Here is a 26,819-nt window from a genome sequence, read left to right as displayed (position 1 = left end):
GCAGAGTATAAATAATAAATTGTTGTTGTTGTTGTTGTTGTTGTTGTTGTTGTTGTTGTTGTTGTTGTTTCCATTTTCTTTTTCTACACTGCCTCTATTTCCAGCACCAGGAAACTGAAAATACCTTTTGTGCACTATGGATTTCTACCTCCTCGTTCCAATACTTTTAAATCATCTAGTTGATTTAAGAAACTTGCCAAATTATTAGGCGAGCTTTTGTGCAATATGCAGGAGCAGATCCCCTGATACAGGAGTGGGTGGGTGGAGCTGCAGCAATAGCATTTGCACAACCCCAACCTCATCGCTCTCAGTAAGTAGCAGTGACTACACTGCTGGGAGGCCATTGCTGCTGCTCCACCACACTGGGCAAATGCAAAATGTTGGAGGTTTTAAATTAAAGCCTCTCTCCCTCTGAAGATATAACCATCAGCTTACTAAAGAGCATTTACAATCAGATATTCATTTGGGGAGATATGTGGACCCAAACCCTTTTAATCAAGGCTTTCCATTATGAGGTGAATGCATGTTAGGATAAATTGGGTAGGGAAGAAAGATAGGGAAGAAAGATAGAATGACACAATAGTGAAGTCCTACCAGCCAATCTTGGCAAGTTTCTTAAATTTGAAACAGGTGTTCCTAACACTAGAGCAGTGTTTCCCAAACTTGGGCCTCTAGCTGTTTTGGGACTACAACTCCCATCATCCCTAGCTAGCAAGATCAGTGGTCAGGAATGATGGGAACTGTATTCCAAAAACAGCTGGAGACCCGAGTTTGGGAAACACTGTGCTAGAATGTAATGATGGGACATTTCACCCAAAGAAGTAATAAGTAGCTTTTCCATCCCTTTGGTTTCTTAAATATGCAAGCAAAATAAACAAATATATAAATAAGCAGGGTAGGCAAAACATATTTATTAATCAAATGTGCTTTGGACCCTACTGGCCCTTCTTTGGGGAAATAAAGATCCAGTTCCATTTTTTGTGTGGGGGCGTGTTCTCATTTCTGTTGCACTTTTCATATATGCCACAGATGTTTTCTGAATAATTTGTTGTAGCAAGCTAGATACAAGTAACAGCTGCTTAAAACTGAAATCTAAGTTTGTTCTCATTCTCTCTGATAATCCCATATTTTTCCTAGACTACAGCCTCCATGGTATGCATAGTATGTGTTTAAGAATGCACATTGAAGGGTACTAATTCGACTGTCTTATATTTTACTGGAGTAGTCATAAGGTGGAAAAACAAAGATGCTGCAGTGAAAATGAGTCAGGATATGGCAAAAGGCTTAATTACTGCCACCCATTTGAAGAGCTGCAGCCATACTTACCAGCAGCTGGTTTTCTGTGAGAACTAACTCAGTAAGGCTTTCACAGTCTCCTACTGCTTCTGTTAACTGAACAAGCCGGTTCTGGTCGACCTTCAAGATGGATAGGTTTTTTAATTTACCTACAAGCAGAAGAGAGAAGTTTATGCTAGTTGCTTTAACTGCACCAGTAGCAAATATGTGGAATAAAACACTTGCCAGACATCATTAATACTTTAATTTACATCATTAATACATCAAAATACTTGAGGTGTGCCAGCAAAATTTTGTGGTGTTGTTGTTTCTAATAATTTCAAAGATAATTATTTCAGGTATGTTTATAATCTAGAAAATGAGAAAACAAAACTCCATGTGACTTTTATCTAAGTGGTGTTATCACCCAAGTTCTTTAACGATAGCTGCTGCAGAACAAGAAAGGACAATATAGTCAAGAACCATTGAGGTACGTCTTCCCTCAGATAAATTGAGAATAAAAGTTATGAAACAAAAATGTGCAAACAACCTTCTAAGTGATTTATGTAAGATGACCAAGCCTGGCTACACCTGGCTTGCTATGTTTTTAGCCAATGAGTGAAGTCATAGCAGTGATGGATGAGTGAGTTGTTTAGATATCAGGATATAGGAATCACTGGGGTTTAATGGGGCTTAGTCTTAGATTTCTTGTGAGAAAGCAACGGGACAGTTCACGATAGAAAGAGGGTTGTCATTATCAATGCAGATATAGGTAGACCACTATGTTTAAACTAAATTGATTAAAACGTCTTAAAAATCAAATAATTGTAACACAACTACATTATTCAAAGAAAACAAATTCCATTTTAAATTTATGTTAGTTATTTCAGTGGTTCTGCTGTGCAGCAAAACACTGAAAAGTAGGGAAAGGCTTTGTTTTTATTTTTAACTAAGCAATTAGGAAAAATGCTGACCGTATGCTTTTCCTTACTATTTCACCTGTAAAAGCAAAATAGTAAAAAGCTTTTTAAAATGAAGGAAGATTACTCTGTTTTCCACAGTCCCTTATTCGTGTCCGTGGTAGATCACGGTAGATCATGGGACCCTCCCCCCACCCCCACCCCAAAAAGATCAACAATTTATAGTGGGAGTAGATCTCAGTCTCTTGAAAGTTGGACATGCCTTCCTTATGACACCTCCTCTTTGGAATAAATCTTCTGTGCACACTTATCTGTGAGTAAGCTCAACTGAGAGCAAGTGGGAGTTATGCATCCAACAAACACAATAATCAGGCCAAATTAAGTTTGGTTAAAGCCACAGAGCTGTACCAATGCATATGTGTGTACGTGTGGGGGGAGTCCTTTATAGTACAAAGCTGCATCTCAGGTTAAAGGAAGCAACATTTGATGCATATTATACCAGCACTAAGTCTCTGTTTTCTGCCATTTTATGGTAAGTTAAGTGAGTTTAAAATGTGACACTGCCCATTTTCAGAGTAATTTCTTTTCGTTTAGCAAGGCTAGCAAACTGTCTTTTGCTTGTTTTTAGCTGACTACTGTAAAATTGTAGTTGCTGAGACTATTTTTTGTAGTTTATGAAAGCTTATGCCATAATAAATTTGTTAGGCACTTTAAAATACTTCACAACTCACTTTGTGTATTCGGTGGGGGGGGGGAGACAACTGCACCAGTGCCCCCAATCACCTTTTTCCAGCCTTGATTTCAATATATCCTCAACAACCCTGTAAAGTATGTTAAGCCAACAGAGGTTGGCTTCCCAAGGCTACCCACCAAGCTTCATAATGCAGCAGGGATTTGAATTCTGGTCTAATTCCATATTTCCATCCACTGGATATAAGACACAGGTGTAAAATTCATGCATTTTCAGGATAGTTGCTTTGGGGGGGGGCAGTTTCATTTTTTAATGCTGTGGCCACAGTGAGAGAATCTGATGAAAGGTAATTAATGGCCTTATTCATAAGCCTCCAGTTGCCCTCTCCGTAATAGGTAATTGGTTATGTACCAATAAAAAATTGGCAAGGCACAGCGAGTAAAAAGGAAACTGCTGACTGACTGCTGTGGGCTATATCACCAAGAGTTGGAGTACTAAGGGCAGCAGCCAGGATGTTTAGCAAGTGGGAGGAAGGCAAGGACAAAGAGGGAGAGGCCTGGGCAGCACCAGACAAGATAAGGCAATCAAAATAAAGCTTGCGAAAATAGAGATATTACAGTGGGAAGAATCTCATGTGAGATGTTTTCTTAAGAGTATTCCCTTACTGTACTTGAAAACCATTGTACTTGAGTTACTACTATTTTCATAGCAACATCAATATGTATAGTGCCTTAACTTAAGCAAAAAAAATAAAACTAGGTCCCTGCCCCAGGAAGCCTGCCAGCAATAGTGGGAAAGGAAGAAATGTCGCAAAAGAAATGGATGCAAGCAAATGAATTTGCAGCTATCACACTTCATTTAAAAATGACCACAGGACATAAATGGATTTGAGAGAGAGAACCATGTTGGTGTTCCAGAACAAAGCTACAGGCTGAAGTGGAAGAAAGGTTTAACAGCCTGTATCATGGAATACACAGAAATCTTTTGAGCAGATGAGATAGCAGAGCAGAGAGTGACTAATTACAGCTTACAAGTCCATCTGAGTCCAGACTAGCTAACATTAGTCTTAAGCACCAATTTACTAAAACGGAAGCAAGCTGTGGTTTATTATACTAGTTTGTTTTCATCTCTCACCTTTCCTCCAGGGATCTCAGGGTGGCGTACGTGATTCTTTTTCCTCCCTTGTTTTATTTTCACAGTCACTGCAGGAAGTAGGTTTGACTGAGAAGGACCAAATGGCCTAAGGACAACCAATGAGCTTCATGACTGAGTAGGGATTTGAACCTTGATCTCACTCAGGTCCTGGGCCAGACATTCTCTAACCCAGGCTTCTTCAACCTCGGCCCTCGGAGTTTTTCGCCCACAACTCCCATGATCCCTAGCTAGTAGGACCAGTGGCCAGGGATGATGGGAGTTGTAGTCTCAAAACATCTGGAGGGCTGAGGTTGAGGAAGCCTGCTCTAACCACTAGACAACCCAGGCTCTCATCACAGCTTAAAGTTTGGATACAATACTAAACTGTGGATAGACAAAAGCAGAAGCTATTACTATTCTGCTTATGGCCCTGCCTGAGGAGGAAAGAGGCTGGAGAATACATGAGTCCAAGAGTCACACAAACTCATTCTTGCAACCCTAAACCAAGGGCTAGTGCTATGTATAAATGTAGCCAATGTACTGTGCTGTCCTTTACCAGCATTAGTCCAAAGCAGAAATTTCTATGAGAAATAAATTGTTTCATTGGAAATGTTTGGACTTGATTAAATTCTTGTTGCTCTTTATTTTATTTTATTTTTTAAAAAAACACTTTTCACTTACCTACGCCATCCGGTAGCACCTCAAGAAGGTTCTGAGAGATGAGTAGGTCAGTTAAAGACAGCAGACCGCTTATCTCTTCAGGCAGTTTTTCCAGTTTGTTTTCGGAGATATCCAGGCAAAGCAGGTTTTTCAGGCTTCCTATTTCCTACAAGACAAACATCTAAGTCATGTCTCAACATGCAGCACCCAGAGATCTGACAACTGCCCCATAACAAGATGCTTAACGGCAAAAGGGCAATTCCTCTCTGCCAGACGACAACTCATTTCTGATGATATCACAAGTGATTCACCAGTAAAATCTCTGTGTGCAATACCTAGCATGTGCTAACAGTCCAAGTTAATTTGCTGACTTATGAGTGCAGCCCAGCACTGCCAGCCAGTCATTCATTCAACAGTAGCCAACACCCAATTCTGAATACTATTCAAGGTGAAAGGGCTAAACATGTAAAAGCTTAGGCACACAATTAGTCAAATCAGTCCTTGCTGACTAAAGCTTCAGTATCAGTATATGGGGAACCTGCATCTGCATTCCTTGTAAGAAGAAATATGTCTAACAGGGGGATATTTTAACTATTTAATCTCACTGAATTGTATACCAAGTTTTGCCATTATACCATCAATGTTTGGATTACAGTTAGCCAAAGATATGGGTGCATGTTCCGATTGTAAAATCAACGACATTTATGTTGAATTCTGCTCACATGCCAGCGAACCCGCACTATAAAATCCACACCTACACACATTTTCTCATAGTTCAGTTTCCAAGTTATCAAAACACTCGTGTTGCTGAATTGACACAGGTGGAAAGATAGCAGAAAGCAGACATTCCAAAACAGCAGCTCGCTCTTTCTGTGTAGAGCATCTCTCAGGTTCCTCATCTTCCAAACAGAAAACTGTGAAAAGCAGAGGTGGGCAATCTGGAGTTCAAGGGTCAAATGCAGCCCTTTAGGCTCCAAAGCATTCCCCAGGCCTTACCCCCTCTGCTTGAGCGACACCTCTCATCATCTTTAAATACATTTGCTTGACTTGATAAGTCTACTGCTTGCTTGGATAGAGGTGTGTGAGGAGCTGCAGAAACATCTGGCATTTGAGTAGCTGAAATGTAGCCTATTTTACAAAGGTAAGTGCCCCATTCATTACTGTGCCCATTTTAGTCCCTGCCCACCTGCCCTAATGTTTGCCTCTGGTCACACCCACTTTTACCTTTGACCCCCTTCCCTGGCATGTGACCATACCCACCCACAAAAAAGGTCGACCATGAGGAAATAATCCATCAGGCTGAAAAGGATTCACCACTCTTTGGGGGGCTTAACATCCTTGAGAGTCACCTACTTCCCCCTCGAGATTATCATGGCCCCTTCCACTTCCTTGCAGTTACATGACACGATAGCTGTCAACTTTTCCCTTTTCTTGCAAGGAATCCTATTCGGAATAAGGGAATTTCCCTTTTAAAAAGGGAAACATTGACAGCTATGCATGACACATAAGTGACCTCTCCACTGTGAGGCAGAGAGGGAAACCGATCAATGCCTAGCAATGGGTTTCTGGAGGAATCACCGACATCACATCCCTTCCCCTGTGCTTCTTCAGCTTCAAAACACACATACAAAGATGAAAAGGCATTTACAGGCGGAAATCAAATATTACATAATCTTTAAATGGACACTTTGTCTTTTTTAAATAACAGGATATGAAGGGCTTAGATTTCCCCTTCAGTCATCCAATAATAATAATGTTCGATGTAGTTTAGTGTAATTTAAAAATTTATGAGAATTGTCTCTTACCTGAGGTAATTCAGCCAGCTGGTTCCCATCTAGCCAGAGATCTTTAAGATTATAAAGTGCACCTATAGTTTCTGGCTGCAACACGTGAGAGAAAATGTATCATGAATACCATTGCAAAATACTTTTAAATACACAGGGGAATCCAAAATAACATCATTTCTTCAGCTAAGTATCCTTTATAGCCAAATCAAGAATGCAGAACTCCTGCAAGCATTATGCTTGTGTTTGCTATATCCAAAGTCCCATTGCAAAGAAATCTCAACAAATAGGTGCAGCCATTGATAAGGAATAAGCACTGAACCTGTGTCTCCTCCTGGTTCTTGGCTGCTCAATCATGCCATTACTTAACACTGCTAACAGTTCAGAACTTCAAGGAGGAGGAGAAATGGTATCACAACATGTTGCAACAACTCCACTTCCAGGGTCAACTCCTGATAAACCCTAACCACATCCCAAAACACTCCAGCCGACATTCCACAGCCCTTTCTTCAGTTCATGGAAGTGAAATCTTTTCCAGGCAACATTCGCAGATACAGAGTTTCTTGATTACAACCACAACCTATAATGTACATGAAACAACGAGAAGCGCTTCATTTTCACCAACGACAGAAGGGCCATCTCCCTATGTTCTAAAGTGCTGGGATCTAAGAGTTTCACATTATTCTGACGGGCCACTATTTTGAGAAGTTACGTTTTTATTATTTCTTGCTAGAAAAACCTGGTATTTTTTTCTTTCTCTTTAAATGAAATTATATGACCCGCTTGAAAGAGGAACATGCCAAGAAGAGCAAAATGCCAAGACAAACGGTGCAACTTAATGCCCTTAAGCAAACTTACCCCCAACTTGCAATGACTCTATACTGCAATAGAGCCACACACACACACACCCCTCCTCCCCCCTGCTTTTTAACAGTGAGCTTCCAAAACCACACTATAACATTAACTACCATTATTAAGAATTTAACCTCAGAATATTTTTAGTTGCTGTAGTCTGTCTTCAATGCACATTCTCTGTGGTTATTAAATGAGAGCCTGCACTGTTTTTAATTTTTTTTCATGCTCTGCCTTCAGTGCCACATCAGTGGATGAGGGAAAGAAAGTAAAAAAGAGAAGCAACTGGAATGTTAATCTTGTCTAGCTTTGGGGAGAATTTTAATTTTGTGTATATATCATCTATGCATTAAATTTGTGATTTCATACTGTACAGTTTGAGCTTATTTTAGTGTGTGAGTGTATCTGTATTTTTAAACATGAATTAAACATTAAAGCAGTTAAGGAGGGCAGGTGGGGATTTTCTCTTGATGTGCTTGCCATTTCTGTCACCAGTGAGGACTGTTAAAAAGAAAAACACTACAAACTGTGAGAGGCATAAAAGCAAGTCTTAAAAAGAATTTGCAAATTTTCAAAATGGGGGAAGGGAAATATAGTTTTGGAAAGCTGAAAGCTGAGGAATGAAGTAAGGAGAAGAATAGTTTAGAGGCGATGACTATAAGGACAAGCCTACAAAAACAATCTATACAGGAAACATGATGGGCGAGTCTACATAAACAATAATCTATACAAGGAAGCATCACCAAGTTGTGACAACCTTTCACTCTTCTATGGCTGGATACATGTCATGTGTGCATTTATACATTACCTGCAGGAAAAAGAAGTCAAACAGAAGAAAGGTAATGCTAATTTTAAGTGCTCTCCATTTAACCCAAGAAAAGCGTATGGATGAGAACAAGTGGGCATATAAGTAATTTCAGTGAGTTTGCATTTCATTACAGTGGTACCTTGGGTTAAGTACTTAATTCATTCCAGAGGTCCGTTCTTAACCTGAAACTTTTCTTAACCTGAAGCACCACTTTAGCTAATGGGGCCTCCTGCTGCTGCCGGAGAACGATTTCTGTTCTCATCCTGAAGCAAAGTTCTTAACCCGAGGTGCTATTTCTGGGTTAGCGGAGTCTGTAACCTGAAGCGTATGTAACCTGAAGCGTCTGTAACCCGAGGTACCACTGTAGTATTAACTTTTTTAAAAAGAAGAAGATGATCATCCTAGACTAGACAATGGTGTGAATAGCCCATGGAACTCAAAGTGGGAAAGCAGAGTAGTGGGATTTTTCAAGCTCTCTCCAAAGTGCATCTTAAGACCAACTGTCCATGTTTTAACATTGTCCTATAAGAGATGTGGTAGCTTTCCTTCTTAGATGTTGAGAAGGTGCCAACTGGAGGGCAGTGAGTCTCAACAGCAGATTGTTGGTTATTCTGCTTCAGGAAGTGGAAGCAAACCACAGCCTTCCTCCGAGAGGCTGTTTTCACTCCATTTCATTTGAATGGGATGGCTGCTTGGAAGCTCCTTCTGCAAACCCTTGTTATTCATAAAAGCTTCACATCCATGGACCACATGATTAGATCCTCTTCTCTTGATAAAGCATGAGCAACAGGTGCTGCACTTGTGTACCCAAGATGGGGTTACATTCCCCAATAACCTTCTATAGTCTCCCTGCAAGAGGTTCCTTATCTACGTCCACAGCCCATAAGGTAGCCCTTCGAACACAGATGCTTTCGGGTCCCAATAAGCAAAGACAGTTCCAAATGCTACTGGAACGAACAGCATTAATTGCAATCAGTACAAAAGCACTCTCTGGAAGCCTTGCTCTTTTCAGATGTCACTGTTGCCAGTTTGGGAATTTGCATACTAATACACCAGCACTATAAACCAGGGGAAAGTGTGGGAAGCTTACCAAATTATAAAGTTCATTGTTCCCTAGGTCTAGCTCTTCTAGTCTCTGCAGTTGGGCAACTGACCTAGGAAAACAAGAATAGTGTATTTTGTACACATGGCTTTAAAAGCAGCCTATTAGCATTAGGGCTAGGACATTCTTAATTGTTGAATAACATTCACACAAATTAAATTAAAAGATGCTAATGAAAATGTTGCATTCCAGCGCCATCTCTTTGTACTGAATGACTCATTTAAAGATTGGGGTTGGAGAAAGAAAGGGAGGCAGAAATGCTGCAATTCATGCCATGAATGCAAAACAAACTTAAAACGAACAACTTACTCAGGTAAATATGTCAACAGATTCTCTCTTAATTCCAGTGATGCCAGGTTATAAAGGCTAAAAAAGATAAAACAGTCCTCATTAATCCTTTGTCTTTGTTTAAAAAGAACATTAAAAATAATTTCCAAAGGGGTAGCGATATTAGTCTCTTGCAGGAAAAATAAAGCGTCTTATGGCACATCTTAAAGATTATGGCATAATCTTTTTCATGGATTCATGCCCACTTCAAAAGCCATGAAGAGTAAATGGCAAATACAAGATCATTTACTTATATGGATGTGTAGGGAGAGCTTCCACATATCACAATAACAAAAAAAGGCACATCACTCAAACTGTTGGGACGGAGATCAATAAAAAACATTAAGGAAAATTGGACTTTCACCCCCTTACAGTGCTATTACAACTTGCAAAAGACTGATCCATTTCATGTTTCACATTGCTTAGACACCAATAACTCAACTCTAAAAGAAAACTAATGCTATTAGTGAATCTGTGTAGATTAATAAAATCTGGAACACATAGATAAGGACAAACTCTTGCAATGAGAATGTGTTAAGGCAAGCATGAGAACCTATTTTAAACAAAACTGGTGGTTTTAAAATGAGTACCCAGACCATGGATGAAAACACACACACTTAAATTCAAAGTTGAAAATGTTTGTTTTTTGAATGAGTGGTGGAGTAGAGACAAGAAGAAAATGATGAGTTGCCTGGATGTGTCACGCAATGGTTAGGCGTCAGTGTGTAAAGCTTCCCCCTTTTTTTTTCAATTAAAGAAAACATGCCTTTGGTATACGAGCTGCATTTATTGGTTCAGCACATCTCCAGCTATCCATAACTTCCCATTTATGGAGTGTTCATCATTGTAAGTGGCATTACACGACTAAGCTAAGCTTTCCACTCACTTCCCATCATAGTAAAAGCCTATCATCACCATAGTAACAAACAATTCCCCCACCCTGGCCAGGGTTTTATTTAGGACCAAATGGAACACAAGGTATCGGACATTATCCCAACGCTGTAATCTGCCTTAATCCTCCAACCTCCCTGAACAAAAACAAAAAACAGAAATGCATGCCCATATTTTCTGCATCATAGCTGCCTCTGCCTTAAATTCCAGAGGGGCAGCCATGCTAGTCACTTTTGCAGAAAGACAAAACAAAGGGCTCTGTGGCACTGTAAAGAACAACAATGTTATTGTAAGCGTAGGTTTTCATGGGCTACAGCCAAAGCTGGTCAGATGCATGAAATATTACTTCACTTAGCAGATAAATACACGGGTAAAAGTGGAGAGGGGTCACCAACACTGCAGCCATAAGCCTGTGAGATGCAAAGGTAGAAGTTTGGTCTGCAGCACTGTTATGCTAACACCACGTAAAGAGAATTAACTGCATAGCGTAGCGGGAAAGAGACCTCCCTGTCGCTACTGAATAAAGTCAAATTCACACATATATTTGGGTTGCAATTTCACACTATAGCCACCCTTTGAAATGCATTGTCACTGCACTCAAAAGTGACAGTGGTTAGGAATATGTCTAGGCCAGCCATGCCCTGTTACGTTCCTTGTAGACTGAATTCCACGGAAACCACTTGGACACACATAGGGTTACATTATCATAGCTGTCTCAGTGGTGGCCAAGGAAACCTCAGAATGGCATCTGAGACTTCTCTAGTCACATTCCAGCTCTGCCCTCCCTCTGGTCATTTTTGTGTCATGTGACAGCTGAGTAGACACTATCCCGACATCACCTCTGGTTTGTTTGTTTTTTAAATGTTTTATTGCATTTTTTCACTATACAATAAAAGACGAGCTAATCTACACAAAGAATAATAAAAGGAGAGAAGAGAAGAGAAAAAAGATGGAAGAGATTGAAGAATACAAAATCCTCTCTCACAATGTACCTTAACTTTTGTCTCATACAGAAAAAGATGTGTCTTCCCAGCTCCCACATGGGAGCATCCCTCTCTTCTCCCCGTCTCTCACCCTGGGATATCTCCCCTTCCCTGTCTCTCACATGGGGTCCTTCAAACTGTGCATTACCTCTGTTGAAAGCACAGTGGTGTTAATCTCGGCCTGCTATGCTGGCACAACTCCCTGGGCCCAGATTCCAGTTCACGCCATGGGATTGTGAACTTAGAACAGCGGGGTGTTCCGCAGTAACATATAGGTGTATCATTCACTATTGCCTCTTTTTTTGGGGGGGTGCAAAGTATGTACACATTTTGCGAGGCAAAACCCCAACGTTTTCCCACCAAACGTCCAGTGTTTCAAAGCTGTGTTCAAGTATAAATTCCATGCAAGAAATATTGCCAAGCCAACACAGGGAGTATGCAATTTCTGAAGTAATTACAATTGTTGTTTTTCTCCCTCGGCATTCCAGATGTCTTTTCTACTTTTAAGTATGGGATCAATTAGAAGCCTGTGGGGGCTACATTCCAAAACATGCCCTTTTCAGAAGAACCAAGTTGCTGGCGCAGTTTCAAATCAGAGCAGTGCTTAAAATATGCTGGCTTCATTCAAATATTTCGAAAGTAATGTAACTATCTATTAATGCAGCTAAACCATAACTAGAAGCTGAGGTCCACCTATCCTGGGTATGTATAGAAGTGCACAGTCCTATCTATTTCCTGCTAGACATCTATAATTCGTTTTTCCTATACCATTCTGGTAGGTGAGAATTCAGTTTGTCCGATACAAGAAACTGAAGAAGCAAGCAGTATCTTTAGTTACTGTGGCTCAGCAAAGCTGTCCTGTAGGTATGCATGAAACACATAAGTCAAGCAAAATGTACTGTGTGGTGTATGAAGCAAGTATATTATAATATACTGTGCCTCTACAATTGTATGTTTTTCTATCCCCATATACTTGCTGCCTTTGCTATTTGTACTGCTGTCTTTATTTTCCCCATTTATGTATTGCAGTCCTGTAAATGACTGGTCTGAATGAATGACGACTCTGTTCCAGAATTACTACAAGGAAGAAAGCAGGGTGGGAACAGAGATGAACTGTGAATTATTATAATAAACGAATAGGACATTAAAACTCTTGCTTCTATAGCACTATCAAAAAAAGCTACCAGTGATAAGAACCATAGACCTCTAAAGTTCCAGGCTTCACAGGAACCCCAGAAGCAAAATTCCATGTGGCATTCCAGGGGATAGCTAGTATGCAACCTTCCCCAGGAAGAATCAACATCCTGAGAATTCCCCAGTTCCTAGGAAATACGATAACAATCAGCCTGCCATGCACCTGAGAAATTTGTGAAGTGCAAAGTGAATAGAGGAAGGGGCTAAAAGAACAGATTCAGTACCTAGAAGTGGAAAAGGTAGAAGACTCCCGGAGACCTAGAGCTGTTTTAGAGCAAGATCTCTGCATCCCCCAAACAGTGGGAGCTTCCACCATGCCCAACTGCACCTGAATACCTAGCTGTCAGAGCACTGAATCCTGATAAATACTTGCTGTGGGTCGCAGCAGATTTAAAAAGAATAATTTGTATCATCAGTTGTACTGCTCTTCTGCAGTACAGGCAGATTTTCAGATATCTGTAACAAGCTGTCACACAACTTAACCAGTACTCTACTAATAATCTGTCACGTATAATGTATTGAAACCTGATCATACAAGCAGTTCCAGCATACATAGCAGAGGGAGGCCAAGGGTCCTACCCACTTAATTTTAAACCATATCCAGTTTCCTCTGCAAATAGACAGGGAACTGCAGCTAGAGCATGAGATATAATAACTGAATATAATGTATGGGATATATTTTGCGTATATAACCCACAGAATTAGTCTTTTTAATCACGTTTCTTGCCATGTTTCCCCTTTTTCTGTATTCAATTCTGTATGCTTATTTGCAGGTGTCATTTGTATTTAACATACATTACACATAATTGGTTCATGTTTTTGAATGCCAGCCCATAAGCGTGTGTGCACGCACACATGCACACACAGAACAAACTACTGACTCATATTCATTGTACAACAAAAAGTGATACCAAAGTTCCCAAGTAGATTTTAAGTGCTTCCTGAAGGTCAGGGGACTGCGCTATTTTTACAGCGAGTTGAATCAGGCCCCCTCAGTTTGTACGTGGGCATAACTACGTGCCCATTATGTAAAAGAAAACAATTATCAAAAGATGAAAGCAAAAAGAACAAAAGTTTTTTTTAAGCTTCATGTTCCCTCTGTTCTACCTATGGAGAACCTCTAATTTTATAGAAGTGAATTCTGTTTTCGGTTCAATAAGTACTAAAATCAACAATTGCAATGGGAAGTTAAAAAGTGCTTTGACTCCCTGAGTTCCCAAAGGCAGTAATCTTTTTCTTGAAGGTGTTATTGATTTAAAATATTAGCCAAGTGTATTTATAGATACTTTTTGTGCATATGTGTAGGTTAAGGGGGCTGTTTGCTCTGCTTTTATTATATAAACCCAGTGAAATAAAACTTCAGCAGCCGGCAACATCTAGCAATAAACAATAGAACTTTTATCATAAATTATCATAAAATGGCTGGGAGCAGAAAGAGGCTTTTCACCAGGTAACCAAATGAATGTTAATGATGGTCCCAGGCAGATCTAACTGAGGAGGAACATTCAACAAGTGAGAAGCCACAACTGATAAGGTCCTCTCCTCTTGTCCCCACCCTCCAAACTTCCCTAAGGGGGCAAGTGGAGGAGGATGTCAGATGAAGATCAAAAGGCCCAGGAAATGGGATCCAAAAGATACTGGAATCCTGAATTGTGCTAGATCAGGATTTCCCAAACTTGCATCTCCACCTGGTTTTGGACTACAACTCCCATCATCTCTAGCTAGTCAGGGATGATGGGAATTGTAGTCCAAAAACAGCTAGAGACCCAAGTTTGGGAAACCCTCTGCTAAATGCTTTTATTTTATGAAAGGTTTTTAATTGTCTTGTGGCATTTTATATGGTTGGCCACCCAGAAAAACAAGTTATTGGGCAGTTTTATATAAATCTAGGGCAATTTTTTTTGAAACGTATGCTGCTTTTAAGATATGGAACTTCGTATTTTCGAGACTGTTCAAAGACTTTAAGATACTAGTGTCCACATAAAACTGATCAACTAAGCATTGCTTAGTTATGAACTATTATATAGAGTTCTTATATATTTATTTATACCCTGTCTTTCTGCCTGATGGGACTCAAGATGGCTTACAGATTAAAAAAAAGAAAGAAACATAGAAGAAACAAGCATCAAAAGGCAATTAAAATTTGATAGAATAAAAACTATATACATACATAAAAGCTGTTTAAAACATAATTGCAATAAAAACAGCACAGCAGTTGCCCTTTCATTTAAAGCAATCAATTCCCAAAAGCCTGTTGGAACAAGGTGGTCTTCAACTCTGCTCTCCCAGCGGGTTGTGTCGGTAAAGCTTCCAATAACAGATTTAGATAGTTTTCCATTACATTCAAATATTGGAAACTGGTTTGTTCTAGGCAGTTAATCAACCAGAATCTGAAACCACAGTTTGATTAGCCTGAACCAAATGCAGTTATAACAGTTTTCCATGTTTGGATGTAACAGAAAACTATGGTTCATTAAAAATTGTAACAGGAAGCCTTAAAACTTGCTCCTCACACACATGCAGGAAGAAGAGAGGAAAGCTCATTATTCTAAATCATCATGAGCATTCATTTTGTCTGAACTGGGACACTATCTCCATGAGATGTTGAATGTTATGAATTTTAGGGGAGTTTTTATACAAGGCATTCTTCCAGCCTGAAGTGTTGTATTTGTACACATATGTTGTGAGAGGGAGAGAGAGAGGACTTACTTCATACAAGGAGGATTCTGCATTAAAATAAGGGTTAAAAGTCATTAATGAGACTTGCCAGCTTACCTGATAGCCCTGCTACCCCAGCTCTAGATGACCTAAAGATACTTGCAAAATATTCTGAGAAAAAAACAGCCAGTTTTCTATACCATGTTCATATGTATTTAGGCTTGTGCATAAAATGCACCACTGACAATATATATATATATATTTTAAAATGAACTTACTTTCCAATGTTATCAGGTAATGCTTGTAGAGAGATATCATTTACAGAAAGACATGTTAGATTCTGCAGCTCAGGAAAGCTTTCAGGCAACCTAGAAAAAGGAAAGTACAGATCAGGCAAGGACAGCAGAGAAGGACATTTCCCTCTCTCTCTCCTCAGCATCTTGCCATGGAGAAGCACTGCATGGTTTACATTGCAGCAGCTAGGAGTTGAACTTTGCTCTGCTATTCTTCCAGTGCAATCCTTAAAACCAAAATGCCAGTTGGTCCAAACACAAATGGAAAAAGTAAATCATCTAAATTGTGCTAAGTGGTTCAGTTTTGTTAAGTGTGTGTGTGTGTGTGTGTGTGTGTGTGTGTGTGTGTGTACATATATTTTCTTCTCCAATGTGTTGTTGTTGGAAGGGCCTTTCTTCCCACCACCTCCTTTGGATTGCTTTCATCATACAACTGTTTTCTCAAGGACAAAGAGGGAAAAAATAAAGCCTTCTCTCTCTTTACTACCAGGCAGCTTGGCCTGCAACAAGGCACACAGCACATGCTGTTTTTTTTAAAAAAAACAAATCAATAGTTCATTAAAGTGGAACAGAGCCACAACACTGAATCCAACTAGACTGACAAAAGGCAAACATCAATCAGCTGCTGTGTCTTCTTTTCTTAGCCCTGCATGTGAGGAAGATGGCTGTCATTCACAGGAGCTCATTTCAATACAAGAATCTGCTGCAGATTAGATATCATCTCTCATGATCCTCTAGTTCAATCAAGGCTTAATTGCAGTGAAAGAAAGATTAACATCACTTTCTCCATGTAAATAATTAGCCCCTTAGGAGGCGATAAACAGCGTCTGTTCTTGTCTAAATGTATGTTGTGTGTTAAACAGGAAGCAGTTAGTTGTTGATGGGATCGATAAACAGAATAGGAAGTATTGCAGCTTAACCAAGGCTGCACTGCTTGCCTCAGTCATAATGTGCAAATGTTCAGGCGCTGAAAAAGCATTGAGGCAGCATAATGGACCACCCAAGGCAGAATATGATCAGCTTGCCCCATTCTCATTTGAGATTTTGTATTCTGGAACAGGTAACAAATATTAATCCCTTGCATCGTTGCATCGTTCTGAGCAGCACGTGCTGCACATTTAAACTGCCATTTTTCCTTGATAAAATGCACAAAGCAGACATCCCCCCAGACATATATAATTGCTTGCATTCTGCTGAGAAAAACAGCAGCCATTCATAATTGTCATGAGGTGCCCGTATTTTGCATCCTGTGATGAAGCACACAACGCCATGCAAAAAGTAGCACAGAGGTTCCTGAAGAAATCTGTCCACTTTCCTTCAGCATTTATGCATCACGCTCAGCCATTAATTTCCACCAGCTGCTGCAGTCTTAAAAAAATAATGGCCTCGGTTTAGAGGTGGTGTGTGCCCACATGCCTGAGCAGTCTCACAAATCATTAATAGTTCTTGAGCGGCTTCTCACATTCCCTCCCCCCAATTCTTTTCTGTGTAAGCTCATCTGATTCAGTGTTCCATATTATTCTGGGGGATGCAGGTCTTTGGCACAGACAAAAGAAATGCAGTTGCCAATACACACACCAACAGTTCACTGCCACAAAAAGAGATTGCATTAAGCAGCACAGAAATGTCGAATTTTTCACTGGCTTTTGCCAAAAGGTTAATGGCCTTCCCACCATTCATCAATTCTATTTTTAAAGTAGCAGTCATTGGGTTTATGTGTTTCAGAAAGTGGTCCATCCACTTTTCATTTCATATTTTTCAATAATAATAATAATAATAATAATAATAATAATAATAATATTATTAATAATAATATATTCTTTATACCCCGCCCATCTGGCTGGGTTTCCCCAGCCACTCTGGGCGGCTTCCAACAAAACACTAAAATACAATAACCTATTAAACATTAAAAGCTTCCCTAAACAGGGCTGCCTTCAGATGTCTTCTAAAAGTTATTTTTCTCTTTGACATCTGGTGGGAGGGCGTTCCACAGGGCGGGTGCCACTACCAAGAAGGCCCTCTGCCTGGTTCCCTGTAGCTTTGCTTCTCGCAGTGAGGGAACCACCAAAAGGCCTTCGGCGCTGGACCTCAGTGTCCGGGCAGAACGATGGAGGTGGAGTTGCTCATTCAGGTATACTGGACCGAGGCCGTTTAGGGCTTTAAAGGTCAGCACCAACAGTTTGAATTGTTCTCGGAAACGTACTGGGAGCCAGTGTAGGTCTTTCAAGACCAGTGTTATATTGTCTCGGCGGCTGCTCCCAGTCACCAGTCTAGCTGCCGCATTCTGGATTAGTTGTAGTTTCCGGGTCACCTTCAAAGGTAGCCCTGCATAGAGCTACCTTTGAAGGGATTCAACAAAGCAGTTTTGTATGCAGAATGAGATCCACTTGCACAACGGGACTTCAACCCCCCTTTACCCCTCTAAGTCTATTTCAATCAGGAAGTTAGTGGACCCCAGAGCAGGTTGAGGAAGGTGTGAGAGGAAGAGAGGGGTGCAAGTCCCGTATTGCAAGTGAATCTTGTTCCCCATATGCATGCTTCCTTTTAGCAATGTGTTGGATTCTGCCCTCAAGTTTTTTTATTGCATTTTGTTATCTCTTTATGCCACCATGGGCTCCTGCAGAGGAAGGGCACAACAGAAAACTGCCAAGTTCAAGCCAAATAGAAGATTACCTTTACACACAACACTTCTAAGACCTGAACACTTTTTGCAATTTTACCATTCATTCCATTTTATGAAGATTACCTAGTGAGTGGGTTCCCACTGAAGTCTGCTACCTGTAATGATTTGCAGAAGGAAATGCTTTCAGGGATTTCAGGAATATCTGCAAGGGAGAAAACAAAGAGTAAGAAACAGCAACCAAGAATCTACCATACCATCTCTGTTTCAAAATCAAAGAATGGTATTCAACTCAGCTTTACTTAGAGCAGACCCAGTGAAATGAACGAACATGACTAAATTAGGACCATTATTTTCAATGGGTTTGCTCTGAGTGATGAGCAAATACCACCTACAAAGCAATACAACTTTGTAAGATACTACAAAGCAATACAACTTTGTAAGATACTGTCTGGTAAATAAAAGCAATGATAGGTCTATATATAAATGCAAACCAATATCTATCATTTAGGGATTTCAGTGGAATGCAAAATGAACCGTTATGGCTCCACTAGCATTGTGTTTTACATCACCCTTTTCTCTCCCCTCATGTTAACACACCCTTGGCAGTGTTAAACACAGCTAAAGTTGCATGCAATTCTCGTTCTTTTTAAAACACACACACATACTGTAGGTGAAAAGGAAAACAAGCCACTGACTGTTTTAGTAGCTTGGAAAGAGGAATGCAGCATAATCACAGCCATGAAGAACCAAGTCAGTTTCTGACACAGACCTCAAAAGAAAAGTCAATATACACTCAGGGACACCACTGAAGATTCGTTGGAGGTGGAATGGGAGGCAAAGGGCAAGGAAATTCTCGACAAGGTTTAAAAAGGTGGAGCTGTATATATTCTAGATTGCCATTATAATTTAATTGCAAAATAAAATACACTGGACAATAAAAGCAGGGCAGGACAATATCAATCTACACACGCACACAAACTCCCCCAACCAACCAGAAGTAGCATATGATAGGAACATAATGAAATATTGCTGAAGGAGAAAAAAAACACAGAATTAGAGAGCTGGAAGGGACCCCAAGGGTCATCTAGTCCAACCCCCTGCAATGCAGGAATCCCAGCTAAAGCATCCATGACAGATGGCCATCCAACCTCTGCTTAAAAACCTCCCAGGAAGGAGAGTCCAGCCCCCCCTTGTGGGAGTCTGTTCCACTGCCAAGCAGCTCTTGTGGTCAGAAAGGTTTTTTCCCCTGAATGTTTAGTCTGACTTATATTAAGTTTGCGCTTGCATGATAGCTAGATATGAAGATTAATTTCTAACACTCATTGTTAACCAGTTCAAATCCCCTGGAATATCCAACCCTGAACACCAATGAATGCTGCTCTATAAACATGTGACATACAGATGCTCTGGCAGTCAGTACACAGACACTGCTGAACAACAAGGCTATATAAACTCTGTGACACAGGACAGCGCAAACAGGCGCATTGTCAGTGAATGTTAGGCCAGCTGAAGCGAGAAAACCAAGCGAGCAGCCTCCTGCATGTAAAGTCACATGCACACCATATGTTCGAAGCGCTCTTGTACTGCTTTAATAGTCACGGTTTCCCCTTAAAGAATCCCGACAACTGTAGCTTGTTAAGGGGTGTTAAGAGACACCTCAAAGAGTTACAGTTTCCATCGCCCTTGAACAACAGTTGCCAAGAGTCAATGTGCCATTTTAACCATCACTGTTACAATGGTACAGTGGTACCTCGGGTTACATACGCTTCAGGTTACGGACTCCGCTAACCCAGAAATAGTACCTCAGGTTAAGAACTTTGCTTCAAGATGAGAACAGAAATCGTGCTCCAGCAGCGCAGCAGCAGCAGGAGGCCCCATTAGCTAAAGTGGTGCTTCGGGTTAAGAACGGACCTCCAGAATGAATTAAGTACGTAACCAGAGGTACCACTGTATAGGGGTGGGTGTACAGCAGGCAAGGCCTAAGATTATGCCTTTTTCTATTTTCTAGGCACGGTTGTCTTCTCATTATTTGCTGCCACAGCTTCAAATATGAATTGCATCCACAGCTGATCTTAAAGTCTAATCTTAAAGAAGTGTACAAGTTTAATTAGGAACATAATGTAATACTAGTTATTTACACTGCTTCACTAAAATGCTACCGAATTTGATATAACTTTGCTTTAATCACTGCAAGTGAAATGCTAGACATTATGAGTTGAGGCACTGAGGGAAGGAAGGAGACACCGGGGGGGGTGTAAATATGGCTGTGTGCACAGAGATGCATTGTGCTTCATATTCTTCACCCCCCTCCCTCCCTCCCGTGAGGTTCCTATAAGCAGAGGCTGAAGCTTTCTTTTCTCTGCACAGCCACTCTGCTCCGGCAGAAGTTTGAAACTGCGCTTAAAATGTTGGCTTATTTGTACAGCGAAATTACATAATGATGGATCATGAAGACTTACTGCGTTTACATTAAGGACAAATGAGAGCAATTTAAAACAAAAAAAAATACAAAAAACCTGTAGACTCTGCCAAGCTATCATTATTAGGCTATGTATTTCAGAGGAGAAAGGTGTATGGGCTTTACAGGCTTAGGAAAAAACTAACAGCATAGGTAACCGTACAAAAAAACTAACCCAGCTTAGGTGCCCTGTATGAGTATCACCTCCCCAAATGCCCGTCCTAAGCTGCATTGCACCACTTCCAAACAACTTCCAAGTTCTACAATTTTAGATGGATGAATCAGCAAAAGCCACAAGTGTGTGGACTCGAAGTCACCCCACTCATTGTCTCCTTCTCATATGATTTCATACATACGCCACATTCATCTACAGTGGTACCTTGGGTTAGGAACTTAATTCGTTCTGTTCTTAACCTGAAACTGTTCTTAACCTGAGGTACCACTTTAGCTAATGGGGCCTCTCTCTCTCTCTCTCTCTCTCTCTCTCTCTCTCTCTCTCACACACACACACACACACACACACGTTGCTACATTCACACATACCACTCATCCACTGCCAAGTCATATCTCTCTCTCTCTCTCTCTCTCTCTCTCTCTCCTTCCCCTGCCCACACCATCCCTCCTCCTCTTACCCACACTCCCCCCCCAGCCTACTTGGTTGGGAAAGGGGATTCAGCATGAAAACTTCCATTGGCAAAAATGCAACCTTTTCCTCCATATCTAACAGGGGGAAATCTTCAGAGGGGACCACTGTGTGCAGGGAAGGCTTAACCCTCCTCTCTCCCCTTTGGCTGCCACCCTGAAAATCATCACTGCCATCCTAGGGCAATTAGGTTTAGATAAAATGGTCCCTGTTTGCATAAATGGGGTCCTGTTTTCTAAGCTTAATTGGTGCATGGGAGTTGGGCTGAGGAAGGAAAAGTGTAGCCGAATCCAAGGCAGAGATGGCCACGTCTGGCTCATTGGTCAGAAATTCTCCAACCCTGTTCTTCAGGATATATAGATGTTGTAGCAGTCCCGATAAATTTATTTTAAGCAACAAATTTATAGGCCACTTCACAGGGGGGAAAACCATCAAAAGAGTGTGCATAATAAAAACAGAAAACACAAGCTCTAAGAACAATGAAAGCAAGTCAACAAACTCTAAATCAATAAAGCTAGATGGAAGAGATAATGTTAGCCATTCTACCAGGTGTTGAACTTAGAACTTGAACATTTCAGTTACTCCTCTAGATGTTTGCAAATGTGTGTAAATATTTGCATAATTTTAAAGTAGTTCACTATTAACAAATATAGCTAACTTTCATACCACACCCTTGCATGCAATATGTCATAATGCTACCTGAGAAACCTGTAAAGGAAGATTTTTTTTCAGGGTTTTTTAAAAAGTGGGAGGTGCAGGAAATAATTAATCCGCATTACCTACTTCTTCATCCTTTATATTTACATTGAACAGTAAACCTATAAATCAACATTTACTCCATCACACTTCAGCTGTGGAGTTGACCTGTTAAGAAACATACTACTACAACCCTTAAACACACAACAGCAGTCCCACTTAATTAGGGGGGAAAAGTGACTGAGTTTGTGATGGCTTTTTGAAGGTCACTTCTAGACTGTTGTTATTTTGCAGTAGGAGTCAACCACATACCAGCAAATCCACGATACACAACAAAGCCACTTCCAAAAATAAAAATTGGAAAGTCCCGGGGGGAAACACTAGAAATCATAGGATAACAAGTGTTTCATGTGACTTTGTATAACCTCCCCACAAACAAATCAGAATGAATGCTCAACAAAGGGTGGATATTGCATAACTGCCCCAGAAACTTTGTGTCAACAAACCAGGATGCTTTAAAAAGACAGGTAATTTAGAAAGAGCCAATGATTCCAGTATGACAGTATCAAAGAGTCACTTAGCAATGGGAAAGTCTTACAGTGAGAGTGTGGAATATAGCAAATGCTCAACAAAAAGTAGTCTATCCTAGCTGCTCACTCAGCTTTTCTTGAACTCACTCCTTATCACTCTGCAGCAAAACACCAAGAATACTGAAAGACAAATAGTGCTTGGGAAAGCAATAGGTTCAACTTTTTAGGAGACAGGTATCACTCTGTTCACAATAGACAGGACACTCATTTTCAGGCCTTTAAAGCCCCAACATAGTGTTTGTGACTGGCTTCCCACCTTGATGTAAACACTTTGGAAGAGAAGGGACAATGAAAGTAGACATTTAGATGATCAAATGGGCAACCCAACATCTATGGAGTGGGAAGGACACATTCTAGTGTTGTTTTTATGAGATGGAAGTCTGTTTGGGTGAGCTGTGCTCAAAAGGGTGGCCTTTAAATAATTCTATAAATTTTAAAAAAAAACTAAAACTGCTGCAATATGGGCTCTGGGAGAGATAGGCTAGACAAACACTTTACAACTCCAAGCATAAAGGACAACACTGAAAAAGAATAACACACATCCTTAAACCTTACAGACACTTAATAGTAAGGAAGAAGTTGTTTTGGAGATACTGAAGCACAGCCAAGAATCAAAAGAGCAGCTTCTGTTTCCCCATAATTAGGGTTTTCCAAGGTCTGAGGCCTTGCTGCTCTTGCATGTGCAACCCCTGCTTTTGCCACTGCTTCCCTAAGCAGCAGCAGTAAGCTGCCAAGAACAAGAAAGAAACCAGACCTATTTTGTTTTGCCAGGAGGGGTGTGGCAGCTGTCTCCAGCTAGCTTGACTTAGCTCAAGACTGAAGTCTGGAGGGACCCTCACAGCATGGTCCTCTGAACATGCAGGCTTAGAAACTTTTGACTTATTCTGCCAGACTCAAGGAAGGGACCCCTGCAATGTGACAGCCTAATACCTATGTGGAACTAACAAAAGAATAGTAGCAATGGCAATGTTGTCATTTGACTTGAGCTTTTTTAAACACCCAATGTGCTACGCTTCCATTATCTTGCTGTAAATCTTACAATAACTCAATAGGGGTACAATAACCCAATAGGCCCAGTGAGACACACACACACATGGCCTCCCCACTTGGCTCGCAAGTCCATTTCAAGTCAAGCCATGGCCATCCACCATCATCTGCTGGGTAGGTAAAAACACGGCTAAGCTGAAATGCTTTTTCCTAATTGTCAGGTCTTTAGAAGCCCCTTACAAAGCTCCATCTTGTGGAATGCTCTGCAAGTCCTATACTGGCAAATGATCACCCAACAGCTCACCTGTCTAACTTGGCCCAAGAAGGGTAGGGAAAATAATGATTAGTTCCCCACCCTAAGCCAGTACTATTATCTTCCATATTGCCTAGCAAGTTAATAATAGATTCAGATTTTAGAGCAGGGACTTCCTGATCCACAGCTATGTTCCTTAGCTGTGTTTATACCAGTTACAGAGAATACTATTACCATGCCTCTTTCCTTTCTCTCATGGCAGCCTCTCTTCAGACTTCTAATTCCAATCATTCTGTCTATCCATACCCTTTGAGCATGTGAGTGATGCCTCTCCATACAATTTTTTTTAAAAAATAAAACAGACCTCTGCAAATGTCAAACTATTCTTGACAAAGTCTTTTCAAAAACAGATACTGGAAACATGTTATGTAGTTTCAACACCAGAATTTTTTTTTAAGGTACCGCGCTCTGCTGGAGTATCTCAATGAAGGTAATCTTTGCCACTGTCAGATACTTGGCACCTTCAACCCAATAATGTTCCACCCAAGTTATTTTTCCAGCTAGAACACTATTCCCCAGTGCCAAAATGTTGATACTATAGGCTTGTCTGCACTATATGCTTCATGGAGACAGCTTAAAACTACCATTCCCATAATGGTTTGCCTTTTTCTTATCTACCATAGCACACAGAACAATCAAGGCATTGTATTTGGGCATCACATGAAAGTTCCCCATTCTTCTGGCACTTCAACCTCCTAGCAGCTGGTCTTCCACAGGAAGTGGCAAAACCTCTACATGCCACAGTGACAAGTGAGGCAGCTCAAAGAGGCAGTTTCAAGGGGCCTCAGTGCAATCAATAGAATGTCTAGACAAGGTGCGGGCAACCTTTCTGGCCCAGAGGCATGTGGGGGGGATTTCAGCAATCCCATCATGCGCCTTTCTCTCCCTGCCTAGCTTCTCAGTTCTCCCCACAGACTGGGAAGCAGAGATGTGTGAAATGGGCAGAGAGATGGGGAGCAAGGTGAAAAGGGGGAGTTATACCATATACCAGTGGAACAACAACAACAACAACACCCCGCCCATCTGGCTGGGTTTCCCCAGCCACTCTGGGCGGCTACCAGCAAAATATTAAAATACAGTAATTCATCAAATATTAAAAGCTTCACGGTCATTGGACTAAGGAAACTAGAGTAGTGTCTTAAATGTTCCCCTGGTGCCTCCTTCCCAAAGTCTGTGAAGCTTCTGCCTAGCTTACGGAGGGAGGTGTGAGGCTCTGGTGGGTCCAAGATCTGGCTTGCCATCTTCCCAAAGCCCATCCAACTTTTAGAAGGAAGCAGGAGGGCTCCAGCATCCCCCCAGAGCCCTGGAGGCACGATGCTCATGTGTGTGACATCACATCATATGCATGACATTGATACCCCCCCAATGGCCCTTGCAAGCTAGTGCCTCTGGCCCAAACTGTTCCCCTATGAAAAATTTCACTGCACTCCACTGCCATGCACCTTCCTGCACATGCAAATTGTGCTCCCAGCAATCTGCCAAGCAGTTGTTGGGCAGGCTGAGGGAAGCACAGTGCATTCAGGAGTGGCAGTGGGGATGGGTATTCCATGGTGGGCTTCAGAAAAGGCCTGTGTGGACCCCAGGTTGCCCACCTGTAGCCTAGCCTATTTCATCACCCAGGAAGGAAACCTTATTACACGATAATGGCAATGTGAAGATGCATGTAAGCCAACATGTTAGGAAGGAAACAAGACTAATGCTTAGAGCCTATGTGCTGGTTTAGCCCTTCACCTGCGTGGGTTTCAATTGGGGTATGGGGGGGATGCAAACATGCAAACATCCAAGTAGGGAGAGAGTAAATGCAGTTCGATTTGGCTAAACAGTTTTGCATGGAGGTACTTAAACTTGACTCACCATGAACAATCCTTAAAACAATTCCATATAGAAAATGTATGTATTCATATAGTCAGGCTTACCATTTCGAGACAGATCAAGTTCTACCAGCTGCATAAAGTTTGCTATCTCTGGAGGAAGCCGCTGAATTTCATTATCACTAAGCCCGAGTTTTCGTAACTTTACAAGCTGAAAGAAAGGCTGAAAGAGAAAACAATTGTTAAGTGCGTATACAAAAAGGCTGAAAGAGAAAACAATTGTTAAGTGCGTATACAAAAACTGCAGGTAGTCATGTTAGTAGTCCATTAAAAAATAAACCCAGGTGGTATAGCAAAGACCATTTAATGCTCCCTAGTTTGTGACACTTTAAGTCTCACTCTTTGACAAAGACTGCCCAGTGTGGAATATCCCCTGTGAGTATGCATGCATGGGGTCAAGTCTGAATGACAGCATTAACATGTGAGCCAATTTGGCCAAAGCTAACATTGATGGTGTTTCTTTGCTGCTAAAATTCCCCTTGCCTGAAATAGTGTTAAATATTTAACTGTGATCACAGTGAATTCATCCGAAGCATCTTTTCAATTACTCACAATGAAGATTTCATTACTTCATTCACCAGACTTAAGGACATCAGCCCTGAGTGCTCACTGGAAGGACAGATCGTGAAGCTGAGGCTCCAATACTTTGGCCACCTCATGAGAAGAGAAGACTCCCTGGAAAAGACCCTGATGTTGGGAAAGATGGAGGGCACAAGGAGAAGGGGACGACAGAGGACGAGATGGTTGGACAGTGCTCTCGGAGCCACAAACATGAGTTTGACCAAACTGTGGGAGGCAGTGGAAGACAGGAGTGCCTGGCGTGCTCTGGTCCATGGGGTCACAAAGAGTCAGACATGATTAAACAACTAAACAACAACAACAAAGACTTTGTCTCATCACCCAAAAACTATTCTTACCTTCTAAATCACATCAATTGAATGAATGGAGGAGCGGGCAAAATTGTTTGCATCAGCCCTTCCTCCGAACACGTTTCATGTTTACTACTGCACAACCAATGATAAGGCTCTCACTCTCCTGATCCCCATGCATTGAAAAGACAATAGAG

The 26,819-nt window shown here is 41.0% G+C and overlaps 1 protein-coding gene across 3 annotated transcripts in view; it reads right to left on the bottom strand.

Moving 5' to 3' along the window:
• The window catches only part of LRRC1 (leucine rich repeat containing 1), a 76,042-nt gene that overhangs the window by 31,748 nt on the left and 17,475 nt on the right, over positions 1-26,819 (bottom strand). For all 3 annotated transcript variants that reach the window (XM_053381049.1, XM_053381051.1, XM_053381052.1), the window contains exons 2-9: positions 25,799-25,916; positions 18,319-18,397; positions 15,558-15,647; positions 9,536-9,592; positions 9,215-9,278; positions 6,486-6,560; positions 4,702-4,846; positions 1,327-1,445 (exon numbers count right to left, since the gene is read on the bottom strand). In XM_053381049.1, the coding sequence (XP_053237024.1) occupies positions 1,327-1,445; positions 4,702-4,846; positions 6,486-6,560; positions 9,215-9,278; positions 9,536-9,592; positions 15,558-15,647; positions 18,319-18,397; positions 25,799-25,916 (747 nt within the window). The remainder of the gene's footprint in view (positions 1-1,326; positions 1,446-4,701; positions 4,847-6,485; positions 6,561-9,214; positions 9,279-9,535; positions 9,593-15,557; positions 15,648-18,318; positions 18,398-25,798; positions 25,917-26,819) is intronic.

The sequence above is a fragment of the Podarcis raffonei genome, chromosome 3 (assembly GCF_027172205.1).
Source record: "Podarcis raffonei isolate rPodRaf1 chromosome 3, rPodRaf1.pri, whole genome shotgun sequence".
NCBI lineage: Eukaryota > Metazoa > Chordata > Lepidosauria > Squamata > Lacertidae > Podarcis > Podarcis raffonei.
The sequence above is the reverse complement of the archived record's forward strand: the minus strand, read 5'-3'. Positions and strand labels throughout refer to the sequence as shown.